This window comes from Daphnia pulicaria, chromosome 1 (assembly GCF_021234035.1).
Source record: "Daphnia pulicaria isolate SC F1-1A chromosome 1, SC_F0-13Bv2, whole genome shotgun sequence".
NCBI classification, from domain to species: domain Eukaryota; kingdom Metazoa; phylum Arthropoda; class Branchiopoda; order Diplostraca; family Daphniidae; genus Daphnia; species Daphnia pulicaria.
The window spans coordinates 36,769,368-36,786,711 of record NC_060913.1 but is presented as its reverse complement, the minus strand read 5'-3'; the positions used below and the strand labels follow the sequence as shown (position 1 = coordinate 36,786,711).

At 39.7% G+C, this 17,344-nt stretch overlaps 1 protein-coding gene across 1 annotated transcript; it reads left to right on the top strand.

Annotated features, from left to right (window-relative positions):
* Positions 1-12,697: 12,697 nt before the first annotated feature.
* Positions 12,698-16,658, top strand: LOC124323658. The gene is made up of 5 exons (XM_046784340.1): positions 12,698-12,851; positions 14,729-15,110; positions 15,229-15,366; positions 15,441-15,558; positions 15,623-16,658. Exons 3-5 carry the CDS (start codon positions 15,318-15,320, stop codon positions 16,656-16,658), a joined length of 1,203 nt encoding a protein of 400 aa, XP_046640296.1. The 5' UTR covers positions 12,698-12,851; positions 14,729-15,110; positions 15,229-15,317.
* Positions 16,659-17,344: the final 686 nt, after the last annotated feature.

The window sequence follows — 17,344 nt, the reverse complement described above, 5'->3', positions numbered from 1 at the left end:
GCGCCGACTGCGCATCGGTAATATGTCGAATCCATTGGAGGCCGACCGGTGTTCTTCGGACAGTCGGCTCTGGTGAGACGTGAATTAGGATCGGCGGGAATCGTCGAAGAATTACAGCCAGTCATTCTGAATCTCTTGAGAACTGTTTGAATGTAGCTGTTCTGGTGGACGTAAAGTTCTCTCTTTTCTTGATCTCTCTCGATTTCTAGTCCGACGAAGATGTCGGCGTCTCCGGAGGTCATTTTGAAATGTGACTCTAGGTACTTGATTATTTGAGCCGCCTTTTCCTTTGTCTTGGTGGCTAGAATTCCGTCGTCCACCCAGATGCCTAGGATGGTGTAGTCGTCGGAATTCTCTCCCCTGTTGTAGTAAAGACAAGGGTCGGCCGTCGATCGAGTCAAGCCGAATTTTTCGAGGAAAAAATTGAACTTGTCGTTCCAATTTCGAGGCGACTGCACCAAGCCGTAGAGTGGCCTTAACAAGTGGCACACGAGATCTTCTGTTCCGGGCTGGACGAATCCCTCTGGTTGCTTCACTAGTAGATATTCTTTCAGGTCGCCGTACAGAAAGGCAGTCTTGACGTCGAGTGTGTGGAGAAAAAGATCGAGCCTCGCGGTTAGAGCAAGCAGCATTCTGAGTGAGTCGTGCTTAATGACGGGGGCGTACACTTCGTCCGGGTTATAGTCTACTCCTGGGACTTGTGAAAAGCCCTTGGCTACGAAACGAGCTTTGAAAATTTTCTCCCTCGTTCTAGTGGCCGGTTTGACTTTAAATGTCCATCGTGATTCGATGATTGGGTGACCGGGAGGAGGAGTGATAAGCTCCCAGGTGTCATTCTCAATTAGGGAGTCGTATTCCTTGCGGGTGGCTATTTTCCAGTCGGGTGCGTCGTGAGCGACGATAGCATCTCGGTAGTGGTTGGGTTCGTCGTCTTGGTCGAGAGCGGCCAACATGCTCACGATCTCCTTCTTCCTTCCCTGTCGTTGGGACCGACGGGGTAGAAGGACCGGTGGCTCGACGGTTGGTTCTATCACTGCTAGGGGAACGATCGGCTGGACTTCTTCTTCGGCGTTCGGTCGGTTGTCCTCGGCTTCGTCTGGTAGCAGAGCATGGTTTCCGAGTTCCATAGGCTGCTGTTCGTCTGGTGGCTCGTCGTCTTCCGGTTGCTGCTCACCGTATTTTTCACAAGTGGAGAATACGTCGATCCCGTTTTGAACATTGATGGCGGGAATTCGAGGCTCGTAGCGATGCTCAATTGGGGACACATCGCGACTTGTGTTGACTTTGCCGGTGGAGGGATCCCAGTAACGGTCTCCCTTTTGTGTTGGCGAGTTGCCAACGAAGAAACACAATTTCCCAACGGCGTCGAGTTTCTGGTGCATCTCTGCTGGTACGAGGACGTAGAACTCGGATCCGAATTTCCGTAGATTTGACACGTCTGGCTTCTTGCCGGTCCAGTACTCAAAAGGAGTCTTGACGAGACAGGTGGTAGAGAGTGATCGATTTAGTGTGTAGACTACGCAACTCGCCGCCTCCGCCCAGAGGCTGAGAGGAAGACTCTTGTTGGATAATAGACAAGCTCGGCTGAGTGAAACGATAGTGCGATTGTCGCGCTCTATTGCGTTCTGCTGTGGGGTGGATCGACAAGTTGTCTGATGTATAATTCCTTTTCGTTGGAGCCATGGATCGAGTTTGAGGTACTCTGTTCCTCCGTCGGTCCGAAAGATGGCGACCAGGTTGCCTGTCTGAGCGTGAACAGAGGCGATGAATGCTCTGGAGCAGTCCGATGCCTCGGATTTGTGTTTAACGAAGTAAATGCTGCGATAATTGCTGAACACGTCGCGACATAAGACGTAGTACCTGGCTCCGCCGATGCTGGCTACTTGCATTGGGCCGCATACATCGCTGACGACGAGGGCTCCGATACGCGATTGTTGGGAAGTGCTGTGGGGAAACACTTTCCTGGTCATCTTGGCGGCGATACAGTCGTGACATTTTTCAAGCGGCGTCCTGTTGGATGAAGGAAGATTAAGTCCAGTGACTACGTTGCTGTCGGCCATCTTCACGATCAGCTCGGAATGTTGGTGGGCGAAACGTTCGTGCCAATCACGAAGGGAAATTTTGAATGAAGAGCGGACCAGCATGGCGACGTCGGTTGAGAGTGCGAAATTCAGTTGATAGAGTGCTTCTTCAACTCGTGTCGCCGTCATGATAAGAATACCTCGGCGAGTGATGAATGCCCCTGACTCGTAAAAATGGACGTGTGACTCGTCGTTGGTAAGCGCTGCGACTGAGACGAGGTTTACGCCTATCCGCGGAGCGTATAGGACGTCGCGGAGAGTGAAAGGTCTCGTGTCGCCATTGATGATGGGAGTGATGGATACGTCGCCGATGCCGAGTACCTCCACTCGATCCTGACCGATTCCGTTGATCCACCTGGTTCCTGGGAGAATTTCTTTGAACGAGCGAAACAGGTGTCTTTGGTGGCACATGTTACGTGTGGCTCCGGAGTCGAGGAGAAATTCAGTGGTGGATGGGATATGATGACTTGCGACTTTGGCCGTGTCTTCTTTCGCCGGTTTCCCCTTTCGCCATGAGAGATTGACATTGGCTGACGATGGCTCCTTGGGTTTCCAGCTGGGGTTGTATGGTTCGTCGTACGGATCGTCCCAGCAGTCGTCTGCCCAGTGGCCCGGGCGACCGCAGTTGTTGCATCGTCCTCTCTTCCGTGACGAGCCGTTTGAATCTGCGAATCTGACATTACGGCCTTCGATTGGTGGGCCACTACCTCTTGATCTGTTTCTTCCCCCTTGAAAGCGTCGAGAGTTTCCGCGGCCACGGTTCTGCAAAGAAGTGAACGTCGATTGATGAGCGGGAGTTTCGCCAAAGAAGGCCTTGTCGTCGGGGCTTTTCTGTCCGCCGTTTCTGAGATTTAGTCTCTCCTCTTGGCTGCAAAGCTTAGTCATGAGAGCAATCAGGGTCTTGTCGGTCTCGGTCATGCACTCCCATGATGTACGGAAGTGATCGTAGCTCGGAGGTAATGACGTTAGCACCTTGTTGCAGATCTGGGCGTCGTCGATGATGCCTCCGGCGTCGCTGTAGTTCTTGGCTAGCAGTTTGATGGACTCGACATGAGCTCGAACGGAGTGTTCGGGTTTGAATTTGTAGTTTAGGAAAGACTGATTTAGAGATTGTCTCCTCTCTGCTGTGCCCTGCTGATGTTGACTCGTGATTGACAGCCACATGTCATGGGAGGTGTCACAGGTGAGGAGATTCTGCTGCTGTTCTTCGTTGCAGGTCTCAAATATGTACCTCATGGCATGGGTGTCGTCTCTCACCCATCTGGCGATATCTTCTGGTTCAGCCTGAACTGGTATGGGTCTCAAGCCTTCCACGATTGGGGCTAAACCTCTGAGTTTCAGTTTGAGGAAGATGCTGAACTTCCAAACAGCAAAGTTGCTGCCGTTGAACTGAACAGCTTTCATGTTCTTCTCTTCCGTTGAACTTGCCATCTTGTAATAATCTGGTTCCTAGGTAACTGGGCCCATAACCTGTTGATTATAGAATTAACAAGGGCGTTTCATTAGTATCTTTCTTTATTAAGACCAGCCATCACAAACAGTATGTGGGCTCCTCTCTGCCTTCAACTGTAGGGCCTTTCTTGATTGTACATAGACACATACACAAATACACACAAAAGCGATACACTTGATTCATACCTTTAGTTAGATTCACGAACACAATGGTAAGAACACTTTTCTTAATTAGGAACGAAGTCAGGAAGTGAGAGACTCTTCTAAAAGCATTCAGCTTCAACTACGACGTTGACGTACGTTTCTATAGAGACGCGTACAGACGTCGCGTATACGAGTTAGAGAGCCCCCTGGTGGTGTGTGTTTTAATTAGTCAAACAACAAGGCATTCTTTTTGGCAATCATTATGTAGTTCTAGCCTTTTAATTGGGTATTGAATGTAGACTCGCTTTTTGCATGGCCTTAACTTCCACAAGCTAGACCTTACTCTTCACATAACAGGGAAGAAAGAACGTGTCGTAATGAAAGGATTGGAAAAAGAGTAAAAGAAAAAAATTGTAATGATATTAAAAGGGAGCACTATTGCAAAATTATACAATGTCATGTGGATATTTTTATTGAGGTCTTGGTCTTCTTGGGATGAAAGCCTCGCCGTCTGGGCCGGTTTGTGGGCGTGGTTAACGTGGTTGTCTCGGTTTCTTTCTTCGTGGTGGTTCAGTTGATTTTTCTGCGGCTGTTGATCGGGATGAATATGTACCGGCAAGTGGCATGATGATAACTGGCGCAGGTGTGGCTGCTGCGAGCCCTTTGGTTTTCATTTTGTTTCCTCGTAGCGTTCAGCCGTTCGTGAGTTATTCACGAGAAAAACAGATTTCTCCGTTATAACGTATATGTTTTCCAGTGGTGGGCAGAGCTTCAGAGCTTCTCTTATTCCTGATCAGCGCTCAATTCAAATTTTTTGGAATCTTAAAAAAAACTCCCGCACGCTACGTCCGATCCAGACAAGACAACGTTTTTTCTTCTTGGAGATGAAAATTGAGTTTGTACGGAAAAATTCACGATTTTCCGTTGATAATTAATTTTTTACTATGGAACTCTTCTATTTGTCAATAGGATATTTCAAAAATTTTTATTTTTCTTCCGAACGCGTCATCCGTCGTGAACGAAACCGAGTTCGTCCCGTTCGGAATCGCAGAATAGAACCCTTGGGCTAATTTTCAATTATTTTGGCCGCATTTTCAGTCGTTCGTGAGATATTCACAAAAAACCGATTCCTGCACGTATAACTGTTACGTGGTGGGCAGAGGCTTCGAAGCTTACTATTCTCTCAACCCGCGCTAAATTCAAATTTTTTCGAAATTTTTTGTTAATAACTCCCGCACGCACTCTCTCATTCGAACCAGACAATGTTTGTTCTGTTCGGAAATGATAATTGAGCGTGTGTAGTAATTTTCACAATTTTCCTAGTACACATAATTGTTTCGCGAAAATCGCGTTTTAACATAAGCAATGAGATAATGGAGAAATTTCAAAAAATAGTTTTTTCTTCCGAACGCGTCATACGTTGTGGACGAAACCGAGTTCGTCCCGTTCAGGATCGCAAAATCGAACCCTTAGGGTGAGTTTTCAATTATTTTGGCCATATTTCCAACCGTTCGTGAGATATTCACGAAAAACTGATTCAGGCACGTATTATTGTTATCTGGTGGGCAGAGCTTCATTTTTTAATGTTTCAAGACGTCGTCTGCTACTGATCTGTTGATCGTGTTGTGAATTTGTGTTTACTTTCTCATTTTATAGTTTCATTCTTTTGTTTGTTTTTCTTCCCACAGCCTTTGAATTATCTCTTTCGGGAGTTTCTTTTTTCACTTAAGCTTGTATCCAATTTTTTAATTTGTTTTTTGTTCCATTCTATTTCTGTAGGTAGTTTGTTTACCTTGAGGTATTGGATTTATCAACAGTGTTTACCCTGTTGGCCGTAAGTTGCGAGTTAATATTTTAAATTTTTTAAAGCAGGAAGTTTCATTGACAATCGTCCATTTTCATTTTTATTAGTTCTCTAGATTTTAAAAATAATTTCCAACCCCGTTGAGATCCCGTGATGTATCCATCACTTTCACTCTTCCTAGAACGAGCGAGGGCCATGGCTCTTGATCACGTGTTTCCACTTTTTTCGAGAATAGCCACCAAGTAGTAAAAATAACGCATTTATCCACTGCTGCGCAAAGCGCGGAAAAAATGAAGGGGTAATTAGTGGCGATGCGAGCGGAAAGGAGTAAAAAACGGGAAAAAGTAAATGGCAAGGAGGTCGATTCTGACAGTTAAAATTTTTGAAGCTAATCAAACTCTTCCTTTGCCTCTGACTTGTCGTCAGATTTCAAATGAGAATTAACGAGGAGAGTATAGGGAGAATAGATTTTTAAGCTGTATTTCAGTATATTTCCGAATTGACGAGGATTTGTAATTTTATCATTTGAAATTTTGTGAATCTCATTTAACTTGTTCGTCAACAATTGCACTTCCTCATAAATGATAAAAATAATACCCTGATAAGTTTTAGATTATAGATAAAATGAAAAAAAGGGGTAATTAAATTGCTTGAGCACATAGCTTAAATCTCAGATCACTTACATCTTATTTAATTACCAAAACACTTAGCTTGTTTGAATTCCCCTAGACACCCAGCAAAGAAAAAACAAACAACTGCAATTGGCACGTAGCGCCTATGCAGAAAAAATGTGCAAAACGTATTTAGCACAAACAACACCCAGCAATGGATTCTTTCTTTTGATTTTGATTGATTGAATGATTGATTGATTGCTTGATTGATTGATTGATTGATTGATTGATTGATTTTATTTTTATTTTTTATATATATATATTTTTTTGTTTTATTTTGTTTTTTGTTATGTCACTACATGAATATTCTGTCAGGACAGTCTTTGATTTCATGGCCCCGTTGACGACAAGAATAACAAAGTCGCCTTTCACTACCGAATTTAACATTAGTGTTGGTGGACACAGCATTAATAAATCCTTCGTCCCGTTTTTTCAGCTTTTTCTCTTTCTTTTGTTGTAGAAGGTCGCTTAATAACTTTTGGTTCTTTTCAAAGGCTATTTTCCATACCTCCGCTTCTTTTTTTGATTCCGACAAAGCTTGAGAATTGGGGTTGGTAGATATAGCATTAATAAATTCTACATTTCTTTTCTCCAGTTTCGCTTCGTTTAATATAGCAGCACAGTTTTCCGTAGCCTTTATTAAATCTTTTAAACTTTTAAATTCCTTGAAACTCATACGTTCCCGGAGATTTGATTTGAGCCCTTCTAAAAATCTGTCCATTATCATTAATTCTCTCATCTCGAGATCCACGGATTTCCCTGCTTTTGTTGGATAAGCAAACGAATAAAGTTTCTGTATCCGACACGCATAGTCTCTGATAGACTCTCCTGGGTTACGAGTACAGTTATTGTATTCTGTTAAATACATTTTTCGGCTGTCTCCTCCGTGAAAACGCTCATGTAGACATTGTTTTATCTTCGTAAAAGACTTTGCTTCTTTTGGGTAGCATAATTGAAAAGTCGTTATGCAGTCTTCTGCGGACCCAAAAAGCTTTGAATACAACAGTTTAATTTTTTTACCTTCCTCAAACTCAGAAGTGTCAATAACCCTTTCGAAATGTTTTATCCAATCTTCAAATTTTGTCGACCCCATTCCGTTAAAAGCGGGTACTTGGGCCAACAGTGATATAGTCATTTGCTGTTGATTCTGTAAAAGCTTCTGACTGTTATAATAACTCTGGTTAGATTTTACTGGAAAATCTTTAGCTAAAATGGTTTCTTCCGATTCGACTTCGCTGTCGCCAAGGGCTTCATCGTTTAGTGGCTCTGATGCCATTAAGGCACCGTGCCTCGCTTCTTCTTTTGGGACCCCTGCGTTTCTTAAATATCGATACATTTTGTCATAATGACTCTGATGTGATGTTACTGACTTTCTTTTAATTATACCTGTTTCTTCTTCTTCTTTCATTTTCGGAAAGGTTGTTGTTGTTTCCCACAATTCAATATCTCTAGAAGGGTTCGTTTCACTCAAACGGTCGGGGGTTATTGACGTTACTTTAGTCTTTTTATTTTCTTCTACTTTCCCTTTTTGTTCAACCTTTTTCCTCGGATTTGTTATTTTTACCGTTACCTTCCCTTCTTCGGATTCGCTTGTAGGCCTAGTCTCCACTTTCTCTTTCTGTTTTACTCTTTTTATTAGATTCTTTCTGTTAACCGTTATTTCCTCTTCGTCAGATTCACTGTCTGACGATTTTGCTCCGCTCAATTCGTTGATTATGGACAAATTTTCTTGCTCGTTTGTGACAGTTTCTGTCTGATTAACAAGTACATTTATTTCAATATGTTCGTTCTCTAGTGGTGCTGGAGGCTCGCCTCTAATACGTGTACTGATACGAGTCGGTGGTTGTCCTTTGACACGCAGATTGCGATTTCTTCTTACTGGTTTGCTTGGTCCAGCTTCGTCAACGGATTCGTCGTCACCGTCCTCTGAATCAGCTCTTAAATCAGCTCCTAATCTTTGTTTGTCTTCCTCTACTTCTTCTAGATTTGGATATAGTCGTTTCGGTTGAATAGGCGTTCTAGCCAACGCTTTCCCTTTCGTTTGCGCCCAGTCTTCTCTTTGTTCCTTAAAAGGACGATTGTCTAAATTCTTTTTGTTTTCGCCCTCCTCCTCTTCTTCCTCCTCGTCTTCCTCCTCTTCGTCCTCGTCGTCCTCTTCCTCTTCAGAAGAGGGTTGCGAGCCGTCCACTTGGATGGCGTCAGTTGGTTGGGGCAATTTTGGTGCTCTTTTAAATTGTTTAGGCGATAATTTACTAAAAATTGACCCTATACTTTTCAAAAAGCCTGGCGTTCCTAATTTCTCCTTAGGAGTGTCGATAGTTACTCCTTCCATTCGGTTGTCAACCTTTTCTGATTGTTTGGTCAAAATCATTAACCAGATTTAAAAAGTCTATTCATCAAAATTTTACTCTGAGACGCTCGGTGGATCGATTTAATTAATGAAATTGTAGACAGAGTCGGCTGAAGACCAACAAAACTGCCATGAATAATTGTAATAAATTTAAGCGGCAGAGTCGGCTGAATACCAACAAAACTGCTATTTGTTATATAAAAGAAAAAGGGGCAGAGTCAGCTGAGTACCAACAAAACTGCTATGTTTTATGTAAAAAAGGAAAAAAGGCAGAGTCGGCGGAAAACCAACAAGACTGCTATGTTTTAATAAAAAAATAAATAGGCAGAGTCGGCCGAAGACCAACAGAACTGCTATACGACATGTATGTTTTGCACATTATTCCCGTTTCTTAATTATTGGAGGGTTTGTTTTAAATTTTTTACTTTCTTTTTGACATAATCAATAAGAAATATTTTTGATTGACTCGTTTGAATTTTTTCTGAAAGCCAGAAAAATTCTCGTGATCAATCCCTTATCGACTGCCAAGATCCACGCCGTGTTCCTGGTACGATCGCTAAACCTTCGACAGCCGCTTCGAATGACGTAAGACTCGTATCTTGCTCATTCGGTACCCACCACACGAGGGTTCTGGGACCAAAAATACATAAACGTCGATGGCTGTGAGTTTTACATCCAATAATAAATTATTGGAGACCGCACCTGACGTGATGGTACACAGTTGCAAACATATGTGAAAAATAAGACACACGAGTTCAGATAGATCGCTGCCACCAATGTAATAACTTACGCTGCGTGATGGCGTAAATTACTAACATAAGAATTAAAATATAAGAGAAAGATACTACTAAGACTTGTATTTACCGCATTATTACACTGATAAGAGAATGCTGGACAATCGATGATACGCCTGGTCAATACAGTTGAGGGAAGTGGAATTAAGGTGAAAGGAAGAGTCTGGTCAGTGAGAGAATTTCGGATAGGGTAGAATCGAGTAGTGCAGAGGAAGAACAGTTTAGACGGAACTGGCGGAACTGGCGTAACTGAACTGCCGGACTGAACTCAACTGACTCCGAACGTCACTGCCTCTTTTTACTTGCTAGTTCTATTTATTACATTTTGAAATGTTGAATAATGGGGCGCATTTTTAGTAGCGTCAGCTTTTGGCCTTGGCTTTTTCATGAACAAAGGGGGATTTTTAGAAAGGCATAAGGTTTAAATTGTTCTGGAAGTTATGGGTCTAGTTTGTGTCGGTTACTCTTGGCCTTGACTCTTTTCAATAGCAAGGGTGACTTTAGAAAGTCAAGTGTACCTTTTTACATGCTATGAGCCTGGCGGAATTCTTACACTACCATATATTTACGAAAGGTATAAAATAAAAAATGTAAAAGTTCAAAAAGAATTTAAAGTCAGAATATTTCATTCCAGGTAGGCCTATATACTTATTTGCTGATTTTAACTGATATTTTTAGGATTGTATTAAAAGAATACAAGAAAATATTTTGATGTCATATATGTAGAAATTTTCCCTTGATTTTTCACACATCATTACAAAACATAAGAAAATATTGACGATTAAATAGTTATAATTTCACATCTGATCTGTTGAATTGTAGCTGATTATTACTGACTTTTTGTTATGAATTTGAAGATTTTAAAGCCCAAAATTGGGTAAAAATAATACCAAAAAATCTTTTGATTCCTTAGTGGGAACTGATTTTCACATGATTTTAATGAAAAATCTCACTATAAAGCATTAGAGAAATGATTGATAAAAAGCTCTTAATAAATGATAATATGCAAAATAATTATAATTAAATATCATGATCTCACACCTAAATCTACCTGATTTCTGATAGACATTTAAAAATAAATTTCGTGATTTTTAAGCCAAAAAACTGTATAAAAGAAAACCAAAAAAATCTTATAATGTCATAGGTAAAAATTGATTTTCACATGATTTTATACAAGTATCTCAACACAAAACATCAATAGAAATTAATGATCGATAACTCAGAATATATGATAAAATATTGATTTATTATAAGAATATATCATGTATGTATGTATGTATGTATGAATTTATATAGCGCACTATCGCAGGAATTCAATCCCGATCTAATGACGCTGTTTCGTTTCCAATTTGGAAAATGTGATTAAACACATCACCGTATGTTTAACGTCATATCCTTGAAAGCAATCAAGGATCCCTGTGTTATGCATGCTGCCTTTCTCCACGGCGCGACGCTACAGGTTTTTGACGGGTTCAACTGGGTTTCGAAACCAGAGCCTCATTGCCTTTTTTCTAAAGCGTTGACGCTCTAATCCACTACACCACCACATCCCCTTCATGATATTCCCGCTTAATAATCACTGTTTTTTTGCAGATTTTTCATGCGAAAAAACTGTGGAAAAATCATGAGATTTTATTGATTTTCACATGAATTTATACAAGTATCTCATTACAAAATACCAATAGAAATTAATGATTAAAAACTCAGAATTTATGACAAATTACTTATTGATTTTAAGAAAATATCATGATATTCCTGCTTAATAATCACTGATTTTGAATAAGAGAAAAATTGAAATAAGAAAGCGCCAAATAGAAAATATACCGCTACCTCGTTGTTTTTATAAGTTCAGACATAAAAGTCTGAACGTTGATTACAGAGATATCTGTTAAATGATGATTCAGTCTTATGACCATGGTATTAAGTTAAAGAAGTTACAAAAAAGACATTGTAAACAAAACAGACATGACTTCATGTAACGTAACTATAATTAGCCTATTTTTTAGCAAATCAAAAATAATAATTATTAGAAAGTACAACACAAGTACACAACACAAGTTGTGTTGTACCTTGTTGTACAAGTTAGTGAATGTTAGCGGACACTTTTTTTTATTTTAAATGAACAGTCTTAAGCTCTGCAAATAACGATTTAAAACTTGCACAACATTGAGTCAGTGAACATTTCAAGTTCTATATTAACGTTCCCTACTGGATATTCTTTCTTGAGGTAATGCGTCCATTTCAAGCGCAATCACGAAGAGCTCGATAAAGATTTCTACAGTAAAAATCAGCGAATAATTTGGTGTCCGTTTGGTGTTATACCATGTAGGTAATCCATCACTTGCGCCGAAAATGTAGACAATAGTTGCGTAACACACCCTTCAATCTGGGACATTATTCGCGCCAATTTGGTTGGAACCAAACTTCTTTGTAGGAAGATTATTTTGGCGGTAATAGGGAAATTCACTGTTCTCAGGTCAAGTTTGTTGTTATTTAATCGAGATTTAATTCAGTCTAATTTGATATGGTTTAATTGCATTTATGATTATATATTTATGATCCATCATCTCCAACAAAAATAAATAAGGCAATAAAATCCAAACAAATCAGCCGAATGATTTTATTTTCAAATTCCATCAGATACCAATTTTTAAACAGTAGGCCTATTAGAAAGTTGAGAAAAAAATGGTTACGAGTTCACAGTTATCGACATATTGCACAATAGGTAAAATAGGCTATTAGGCCTACCGGCTATTATTACATGTTTGGATTCAAGACTGGTTTTGACGAAACGTTTGGTTCCAATTTTGCCTATTCTTCCAAGTTATATAGCTATTTTACAGATAAATGCGCATACGAGAGGTTTTCCACAGGATAGCCTATGCTCCGGCATAGTCTGCTTTGCAAATAACTTTAACTTGTCATTAGTTTAAATGAATCTTTTCTTCGTCAGAGAAAGACCAAACGCAATTAAGTCTTTGTCCTATAGACAAGGTTGTCTGTGTACTATACGCAAGGTTGTCTATGTCTCTAAGGCGTAAATATGTAAAACATGTTCTGTCACCTTATCAAACCGGCTTTTTCTAGTTCAATGAGAGAAAGGATGGAGTCCATTATTATTGATACAGAGAAAAAATTTCGCCGGCGCGAATTCGTTGTACACGGAGTGGAATGACCGCTGACCGATCCGAAAACTTGGCGGTTTGGATTCAGATCGAATAAAAGAAAAGGGAGGGAATTTATGTTACGTAAGAACCTACCGTCTGCTTATTGTCCAGAGGGAGCGGACTGTCCGCTGAGCGCTGAATGCTATCCAAACGTGTCAGAAGTCCGAAACGGTTTGGATTAGGATCGGAATAAAAATTAGTCTGCTCCTTCAGTTATGACCTGACCTATGTCAAGTTCAGTATTAGTGCGGGTGTCCCAGAAGTTTATTCTCGGGATTTCTATACTTACCAACTCATCCTTGGTATTTCATTAAAGTTGGCCATTTGGTCAGACATATTGAAGACAAGGAGTTTTTTTCTTCAATTGAAAAGTTTGCATTGATTATTCGTAAGTGGCAATCGTCTAAATTATTCTTCATTCGAGAGTTCGTTAACACTGTGAACTGGAATAGAAAATTTATTAGTCAGGTATTTAACTAAATTCTGAGAGAAGAAGCTACCTCATTTTGTATTTCTATTGAGATGCGGAAAATTAATAATTTGTTTTCTTCTTCGAGTACTTGTAAAGTTTATCTTTGATATAATTTGAGTGTAAGCGTAATGTAGTCTAAACGAATGCTCCATTAAATTTTACTTATTCGAATGCATTTTCATCGAGGGGTAGTCGACTCATGATTTGGGTGTACGAATATTTAAATATAAATATATTTTTTCTTATTTTTTCATATTTTTTTATTTTTTCATATTTTTTTCATATTTTTTCATATTTTTCAAATTTTTTCATATTTTTCATATTTTTTCGTATTTTCCCATATTTTTCAGTATTTTCCATATTTTTTCATATTTTTTCATATTTTCCCATATTTTTCCTTATATTTTACTATTTTGTGCTAGAAAAGCAAGAAAACTAGCTGCAGCCATCCATATTTAACTCATTTATCTGAGTAGAATGGATTGAAATAGGGAAATGTAAAAAATTGACAGCGTTCCCAAAATTGGGAAATTTCAGAATGTACTATGATTGAGGTTTTATTGCCAAATAAACATGTCAGTTGCATGACTGATGTTGTTATTAGGTAAAAACTGTCAATTTCAAGTTGAATTGTCTATATATAGCCTATAAATACTGTTTTTTTTTTAATTTTCACCGCTGTCACTTTTTTTCCAGATTTTGTAAAAATCTTATTCTTTCAAAATAATTTCAAATGGTATCGATTTTAAAGTAAAAACGATATTTTCGTAGCTAATAGCTATCGTTTCCCAGAAAATTCCTATAGGGCTGTTCGAAATATTTTTTCACATTTCGCGGCATCCATCGCGGCAACGCAGCAGTCGTTGGAAGTTTTTAGCTAGAGAGCCTCAGGCATTGCACCCCGCTTTGTCTGACCCATCCGATCCGACCACCCCACCTCACCCCCAGCCCAAAACCCACCCAGACAAAGGGAGGCACAATGCAGATGCCTTAGGCTCTCCAGCAGATGAAAACTTCCAACGACTGCTGCGTTGCCGCGATGGATACAAATGTGAAAAACATGTCGAACATCCCTATCCCATGTGATCTGATTTCTGTTTGCGCGGATATATGATGATTTCGTGGGATCTAGGTATATTAAGTTTGGAAATTGTGTGTTTTTTATTTTTATATTTTTTATATTTTTTATATTTTTTCGTATTTTCCGTATTTTTTCGTATTTTTTTCATATTTTTCATTAAAAATATGGGGGTGTACGAATATTTTTTCGAGTCGACTACCCTCGCATTTTCATAGTTAGTTTGGATTTGTAAAATTGTAGCCTCTAGCAGCGTAGCCTATAGGCTACATTTGTTATTTCTAAGGCCTTTTTATTTTAGGCATTCGCCGAAGGAATGATTATATTCCTTTGTTTTAAAGTCTCTGATCAGCAGATCGTGATTGCGATTGGAATTTTTTTAGCATTTGCCGTCATTTGCTTTTATGCGCTCTCATGATAGTCAATATGCTAACAAGTAACAATGTAGAAAACGCGGGAGTCTTTCATAATGTTCTGTGCTGCTGCCCAGAACATTGGGCTTTGTATAATGAGTCTTCCAGAAGAAATTTTGTATGTATACTTTTTAGTTTGAGAACTTCTCTTTAGTTTTTTTTTACTGTGAATACTTCTTGAGTTATATAATAGAAGTAATAGAATATAGGCAATTAGTGATATTTGCAAGATTCAGGCCTTTTTTCTTGCATCTTAATTTAGTTGATGGCTTAACCCCATGTAATATTTCGTTATCTTGCAGATTTGGAAATATTGAAGATGGAAAATCGCGCCGGTATTGCAGGTAGCAAGCGTAGGAAGCGAACATTGATCGAGGGATCGGTCAAGAATCAACTCGAAGAGTATTTCCAGAAGGAACCAAAACCGTCACTTCAGGCGATCGTTATGCTGGCGGACTCGGTTCGAATGAAGAAAGAAGTGGTGCGCATTTGGTTCATGCAACCGACGACAGAAGGAGAAGCGCATTACACCACTTACTGCAGTAAGAAAAACTCGATCAGCTTCTCCAGATTTGGCTCAGCGTAACGAATCTGTTACTGATGAATCTGACGTGGAAACGGTTGGCGGGAATCTCACTGGTTCTCTTACCGAAAAGGACGAAGCGTCGAACGTTCTGTTAACAGGTAATAAATGAGTAGAATTATAATTTAATATATTTTTAAATGCGATAAATATTAGGATCGACCAAAAACAATCAAATTAGTCATAAATTTTTGTTTTTATTTTTATTTTGAAATTTAGATGAAGAAATCGACACCAGTGTTGACACAAACGAATCTGCTGTCATACCACCTGAAACTGGATCTGATGTCAGTAACTGCCCAACTGCTATGCTGGTGTCGACTGATAACGGCCCTAGCATCAGTCACAGAATTTCTGGTTTATATTGCTGTTCATAATAGTCCATAGTTTTTCTTTCTAATAATAATTTTTTTAAATTTGCTATTCTCTAGGGAGTTCATTCAGAAATGGAAGACCATGGGGTCCCCTTTCACGTCGCCGACCAGTCGAAAAAATTGAAATTCAAGAAGCATCATTTGAATTGCCGAAAGATGTTCGTTTCGCTCACAGGTTACTTATTATAAATTAAATTATCATTATGGTTTTTTATTCAGGTTTTTTATTTTGCTTACAGGTTACTTAAACATTCGAAGAAAATTTGCCACCATCAGAACCATTTTGATGTGCACACCGTTCCTCTCATCAAGTCGGACGAGTCACGTTCAACCTTCGAGCGATTCTCTTTCGGCAATCCCGACGAGCAGGCAGAGCGTCGGTCCTTCCTAGTATTGGGTTCCAACAGAACCCAGGCACAATTCATAAACGGCATTGTCAACTACATTTTCAACGTTGAGCAGAATGACAACTTTCGTTTTCAACTGATCAGCATGCTGGAAGAAGAAACTGCTGATGAAACGAGCCGCATCAAAGACTATGACGTTAATCACGCCAAAGGATTCCGTATTCCGTTTTCAACCACTATTGTGGCCGTGACTTGCTACGACGACGACGTCGATGATTCAAAATGTTTTCAGTATCAAAATATAGCTAAATCGTTGCTCGAGTTGTTGGAAGACGACGGAGGAATCCAGGAGTTGGACACGATCTGTAATCTTGTTTCGCAACATCCTTCTAATCGGTCGCCGTTGTCCATTTTTGGACAAGATGTCGCTGGGAACATCGCCAACTGGGAGCCGTTTAATTATTTGGATGGCACCTGCTTGTGGCTTGAGAGTATCCAGGGTTTCTTTGCCAAACTGACCGAGAAGAATATAATATCGCTGTCGCTGACCCAACAGGTGTTGACAGATACAAAGCAGATGGAAGCGATGCTGAACGGACTGCAATCGCTCATAAAAATCGGCTACGACAAGATGGAGGAGGTAGACAAAGCTAAACAAACGATCATCTTTTGCGATTCGCAGATCCAGTCGATTGAAGAAGATGAAGGCAATGTCGTTGTCGAATTAACGCATCAGAAAATGGAGCTTCCAGCCGGAGAGTACGTGTACAATTGTAATCGTTGCTGCTTTACGTGTCACAACTCGTTCGTCAAGGAAGAAAATAAGGAACAGGATTGCGCTTCAAGTGCAGATCTTTACGAGTCAACGGCCACGGGTTTCTGTTCCGTCTGCCCGGATCAATGCAACTTAAGCATGCATTGCAATTAGCCTTTCCGCTGGGTTTATATTAAACAAGAGACGGGGAATACTTTGAACCAAAGAAGTGAAGCCAAGATGAAATGGAGAGATATCAAGTCAAAAGGACAGGATCTAATCATCGTACTGCAAAAGGATCTGATAGAAAATGGGATGATTATGTTGGAACATTTCCAAAGGACTTGGCGATGCATTCAACAGCTGAACGAGATCGCTCTGCGTAGAACCTCGTTTTTAACTTTAAGAGTATTCGATCTTCTGTACGATGCTGAGCAAATATTGAAAGAACTAGGCTTTAAGGAAGGAATGGAAAGTATGAAGAATTAGATTTCTACAATGTTTGTACAATTATGTTCTTCATGCTCATTGCCCATAATTTTTATGTATATTTTCTCGGGAATGAAATGACTTTATAGAATCAACTGTTTGGTGGAGAGAGCAGAAACAGAACGATCATTATTGTCAATATTCCTTTTTGTATAACTTTTGTAATGATATCTTCTTGCCTTCTTGACTTTGGTTTTCTAATGAAGTGTCAAGAATTTAAATTGTAGGCCTATTTTTCTTCTTAAAATATCTACTGATTACTTCATCATACTATACTATTCAGTCATCAAATAAAGTATTTACATTCAAATTTTATCAAATTCAAATCTGTCCATTCACTGGATACAATTACCGAGTCAGCTGCGAAATAG